General features: G+C 48.0%; 1 protein-coding gene across 1 annotated transcript in view; it reads left to right on the forward strand.

Moving 5' to 3' along the window:
* The window catches only part of PLEKHH1 (pleckstrin homology, MyTH4 and FERM domain containing H1), a 72,115-nt gene that overhangs the window by 44,661 nt on the left and 21,782 nt on the right, over positions 1-5,672 (forward strand). The window contains exons 5-8 of the mRNA XM_007942353.2: positions 865-946; positions 1,061-1,812; positions 4,947-5,025; positions 5,146-5,222. Coding sequence (XP_007940544.1) covers positions 865-946; positions 1,061-1,812; positions 4,947-5,025; positions 5,146-5,222 — 990 coding nt within the window. The remainder of the gene's footprint in view (positions 1-864; positions 947-1,060; positions 1,813-4,946; positions 5,026-5,145; positions 5,223-5,672) is intronic.

Here is a 5,672-nt window from a genome sequence, read left to right on the forward strand (position 1 = left end):
GGGAGCAAGTGGGAGGGGTGCTGTTGCATTGGGGTAAATTGTAGTCAATGTCATGAGACAACGTGTGTGTGAATTGCTATATGGAAAGTGAATTTGCTTTGTAAACTTTCACCCAAATCACAATTTAAAAAAAAAAAAGTCGTGGTGTCAGTAAAGAATATTGCATATACCATGGATTGCCAGAAAAAGTCTTTGAAAAAAATAGGAGAGTGTTCCTTAGAAGCGAGGATGGCCAGCCTTTGGCTCACCTTGGACACATCATCAGGAAAGACCAGTTGTTAGAAAAGGGTGTCAGGTTTGGTAAAGGTCAGTGAAAACGAGAGAAAACCTCAATGAGACAAATTGACACAATGGCCACAACAATGGACTCAAACATACCAGTGGTCCTAGAAATGGCAAAGGACCAGACAGCATTTTACTCTGTTATACATAAGGTCACCATGGGTTGGAGCCAACTCAGTGGCAGCTAACAAGTGCTGGGGGACAATGGGGAGATTTCTTTGATGCTGGCAAATTCCTATTTCTTAACCTACGTAGTGGTCACATGGGTATCAATTTCAGAATCTTTTGGAAAGCTTTTTATTGATGTGGTATGTGCATTTTTCTGCGTGTTATATTTCACAGTGAAAAATGTTTAAAATAACTAGTAAAGAAAGTACAGGGACTGCCAAATGGAATTCTATCCCAACCAAAATCAGTTAGCATGGAGGGAGAGAGGAAGTCAAGGCTCTTTGAGAGGGTTGGCACTGGGTTGGTGGAGCACCAACTGTTGTTTTTCAGAGACTTGGACTTTTCATCTTAATTTGAATTGTGTCTCAACATGTATGCTGGGTGTTCTAAACCTTCATTTTTCTTTTTGGCCAGCTTGAGATGGACAATCAGCACCTGAAAAGCTGCAATCAGCATCTGGTGGGGCAGGTGGCAATCCTTCAAGATGCACTGGAAGGTAGGCAGCCATATGTGCAGGTGTGTGTGTTTCTGTGTTTGGGGTGTGGGAGTGTGCAGCTGAACCAAAGGACCTCTTGACTTTCTTATATGTCTATTTTCACCCCAACCATAGCTCTTCAGGTGGCACCTTCAGGGAAGTTGCTGGTGGCCCCCCAGGAAATCCCAGAGCAGGTTGCTGTCACTTCAGCGCCTGCAACCCAGCCAATGGGGCAGGACAGTGGTCCTCAGACTGAGGGTTCACTGCAGGTGGCTGTGCCTGTACCTTGTCCAGATGCCCTGCAGAACAAGGATTCTGTTCCTGAAGATGGGAGCTACTTGGAGGACTTTGGTTCCAGCCTGGTCCACTCTGGGGAAGGAGCAGAGGCTGAGACTCCTCAAGCTTATGTGGGAAGAGAGGGCTTTCCCGCTCAGCTGTGCATGAAGCATCATCCCCCCAGATATGGTTCTGCTTCCTGGGGTGAAGGCCCAGGTGGTGTTCAGGGAGGGATTCTCCCTGGGACAAAGATTTCCACCAGAGAAGGTGGCCCTGGCAGCAGCCTGACCCTTCCAAAGGCACGGGCTCCTGGCACCCCCCGGGACAGTATCCAGCTGGCCAAGCGGCACCACAGTCAACCCCAGGTGGGCCCTGGGCACTTTAACCACGTGGTGAGCATTGAGATTGGAGCCCTCCACCCCTCCAGCCTCCTTGAGGTGAAGACTCAAGCTGAGCTCCAGGAGGAACCAGAGAAGATGGAGATGGAGGAGCCAACCTCAGCAGGGAAGAAGGAGAGTGGAGAAAGCCCAAAAGTCCCTAGAGCTGACCTGAAAGAGGCGGAGCCAGGACACAAACCGCCCACACCACCCCTGCACCGGTTTCCATCCTGGGTAAGAGGGACCCTCAGGGCTGGACAGAGCTAGCACTGCAGATGCTGTTCATTGAGTATGTCCATTTACTGAGCTTGCAGCGTGGCTGATGTTCTCACATGGCCCTGGGAGGCCAGTGCCACAGAGCTTACCTAGACCACACATACCTAGAGAGAGCCAGAGCCAGCATACGAAATAACATGCATGGCAGCTGGCTGGTATTTCCTGAGCACTCGCTGTGTACCACACACATTTTCTCATTACTTTGCAGTGATGCAGTGTTGCTGTTAAGAGTATGTCAGGAGGAAAAAAGTATGATTTGGTTGGTAATTGTGTCACCCTGGGCAAGTTACTTAACCTCTCTGCCTCGATTTCTCTATCATTGTGAGGATTAAATGTGTTATATTTAATAAAGTACTTAGAATAGTGCCTGGTTTGAAGTAAGTAGTAAATGCTGGCTATTTTTCTTATTATTTCTGAGGTGTAATCCCCTTACCTGACTATAGATACTACATAACGTGATGTGATGTCTGGTGGAACTAGTTCAGAATCTCAGGGCTCAGGGGTGGGAATACAGATGAAGTAAGATTGTTCACAGGAACTCTGGTGGTGCAGTGGTTGAGGCAATGGGCTGCTAACCAAAAGGTCAGCAGTTTGAACCCACTAGCCACTCCATGGGAGAAAGATGAGGCAGTCTGCTTCCATAAAGATTTATAGCCTTGGAAACCGTACAGGGCAGTTCCACTCTGTCCTGTACAGTCACTATGAGTCAGGATCAACTTGATGGCAGTGGGTTTTCAAGACTGTTCATTAATGAATCTTTGTACAAGCTGGGTGATAGGTACATGAGGTAGTCCTCTAACTGTTCTCTTGACTTTTGTATCTGACATTTTCCATGATAAAAAATTAAAATAAAAATTGGGAGGGGGAGATAACAGCATCGCACCTGTCAGTGATGAGGATGAGATGATGAGTATTGAGTGCTTAGCACAGCCTTGTGCATGGGAAGGACTCAGTATGTGGATGAGGAGTTAGGTGCCATCCACCCACCACTGCCTGCCTTTTACAAGGAATCCCTGGTGGTGAAAACAGTTAACACGCTTAACTGCTAACTGAAAGGTTGGAGGTTCAGGCCTACCCAGAGGTACCTTGGAAGAAAGGCCTGGTGCTCTACTTCTGAAAAATCAGACATTAAAAACCCTGGGGAGCACAGGTCCACTCTGACACATATGAGGTTGCCATGAGTCCAAGTCGACAGCTGGTTTTGGTACCATGATGGCTAGTTGTGGTTCTTGTGTTCTGTCTATATGTGGGCGTGGGTGTGAGTGTGTGGGTATGTGGGTGTGAGAGAATGAGAATAAATACACATAATACCTTAGAGAACATTTTTTGCACATAAACAGCTAATCTCTGGGGAATGAGGTGTTGAAGGGTTTCAGATCTTCTCCAAACCCTCTGAGCTCTCTCAGCTGGATCCTGGGGACCCACATCTCAGATGAACCACTTTAAGGAGAATTTGTCTCACATTTACAGTCCTCTTTGTAACTTGTTCCTAAGAAAAAAACAAAACAAGGCACAATGCCAGCTTCATCTGAGGTCCCTAGGCTGGCTCAAGTCTGTCAGAGAGTAAGCTTAGGAAATCACAATGACCAGAGGGTCCTTCTCTCAGGCAGAGCCCAGTGGACATGAACCATCTGGGGAAACGAGAAGACTGAATTCAGAGAAGGACTCTTCTCAATCTAAGGGAGTCAGAGTTATTTGCCAGTTTACAGTTTGCAGAGACCCTTTGTCTACTGATACTCAAAGCAACCTTGTGAACTAAGTATTAGATAACCTTTCTTGTAAAACAGTCCTACAGTTTTGTTGAACCTAAATCCCTTAGGCTTCAGTTTCATTTCCTCTGTGAAGTTAGAGGCCTGTTCTTGGTTGAATTCCCTGACTGCTCCTGGCAGGACTACTCATTGTTATGCCTAATCTTAGTACCTGGACCCAATTTGTCTGCCCTACATAAACTGCCTTAAAGCACAACCTGATGACCACAGGAATTTCCCTCCCTCCCTGAAAGGCCCCTCCTTGGATTCCCTTCCTCCTGCCTCTATCTCTAATCGCTCCATCCCTCCTTTATCTCAGAATCTCATCCTGGTACTTCTCAGCCCCTCCCCCAGCTTCCCCTTGCTGCTGCTCTCAGCTGGGACCCCACTATGCCTACCACTTCCCCCAAGGCAGGCTGGCCCCACCCTGTCTCAAGGTGCCTAACCACCTCCTGGAGTTAGTCTGTCCTTCCTGCTCCCAGTCAGCCCTTGTGACTCACTACAGTCACCTGAGTGGACTTTGTTTTCCCTTTATCATCAGTGGAGACAGAGATATGGAAAAGCATACATGGGACCTAGTGGGTTGTTTGAGTGCAACTGAAACAACTAGATGAAGCTCCCTGGGTTTGTAGGCCTGCATCAGACCCAGGGCCATCTGAGTGGGATGGAAGAGTTGCGAATGGACATGCTCTCTGAGCAGTGTCTTCTACTTCAGGGTTCTGGAGTCATCTTAGCCCAGAGTGAAACTTCAGGCTGGCTTTGTAGGTTGGCCCTGGAGCCTAACAATGATGAAATGTTATTATGGCAGGAAAAAAAAATGAGTCCTAGGTTCCAAATAACTGGCTTACCAAAAAGCATGTCCTCAGTGTGTAGCTCTTATTTCCTCGTTATCAACACCCCCGACTTCTGGAGTGAGATCCTGAGTTCCAAGAGTTTCTAAATTGGTAAGATTCACAGAATCAGACTACTGACCTTCCTCTCCCTGCTAGGACTGCAGAAGCACTTTGTCCTAAAGGGAAAGGTGGAGACAAGAGAAGAACTGATTATCTTTGGGGCAAATGTTAAATGTTAAATTCCAGGTGTTAAATGTTTACATTCATAATTTCATTTGATTCTCAGAACAGCTTTGAAAGGTAAGCAGTATAATTATCACTACTTTAGAGGTGAGGAAAATGACACTCAGAAGTGATGTAACTTGCCCAAGATTCCTCAGCTAGTAACTGGCCAAGCCCTACCTGTTGACCCAGGTCTACCATCTCTGTGCTTTTTCCTCCACACCCCAGGAGGGTGTAGGTGGACACAGTCCTGATGGAGTGCCTGACCCCATGGGACTTCTCATTCCAGGAGAGCCGAATCTACGCCGTGGCCACCTCTGGCATGCAGCTCTCAGACACTGCTCCAAGAAATAACACTGCCAGCTGTGGTGAGTCCAAGTGAAGTGCAAAAGGGGCAGATGCCCACAGTGGGCAGGGATGTTGTGAGAGGAGAAAACTGTGAGCAACATCTAGGGACAGGGTTACCTGGTATGCATTTCCCTTCCCAGCAGTGAAAGCACAAAGCAAGGATACCTTTCAGGGAAAAGAAGTCATGGAGGTTCAGCTCATTTCCTGCCAGGTGGAAGTGAGAAGAGGAGTAGTAGCCAGTCGAGAGCTGGAAGGCACCTTACAGGCGGCCTTCCAGTCCAGACTTCCACCTGCACAGGCTCCCTTCTGCAGTGCAAGGGCTGTGGATGGGAGCAGCACCACTGCAGGAGCCGCTTCCAGCCCAACCCACTGGCTAGCCACAGAATCCCCATACCCCCATAATTTGCCACTCCAGCAAAAGCAGGACCTAGTGCAAGCCTCATGGAGGATAAAGTGGTTACACGGCAAGGCTTTTTTTTGGGTTTTGTTGTAATGGGTCCGTTAATGCACTGGGATCATGGTCCCCTAATAGTAGTCAAAGGGAGTGGAAATGGGGGAGAGAAGTAGAAAAGGCCTTGGTCCCCACCCTGAGCTCATCATCCCCTCTAGTCCTGGAGTGCTTTTAGGGGAAGCTATATGCACTGATCTCCTCGCCCCCCCCCCCCCC

This window comes from Orycteropus afer, unplaced genomic scaffold (genome assembly GCF_000298275.1).
Source record: "Orycteropus afer afer isolate SDZICR_OR568_19922 unplaced genomic scaffold, OryAfe1.0 scaffold00088, whole genome shotgun sequence".
Classification (NCBI taxonomy): Eukaryota; Metazoa; Chordata; class Mammalia; order Tubulidentata; family Orycteropodidae; genus Orycteropus; species Orycteropus afer.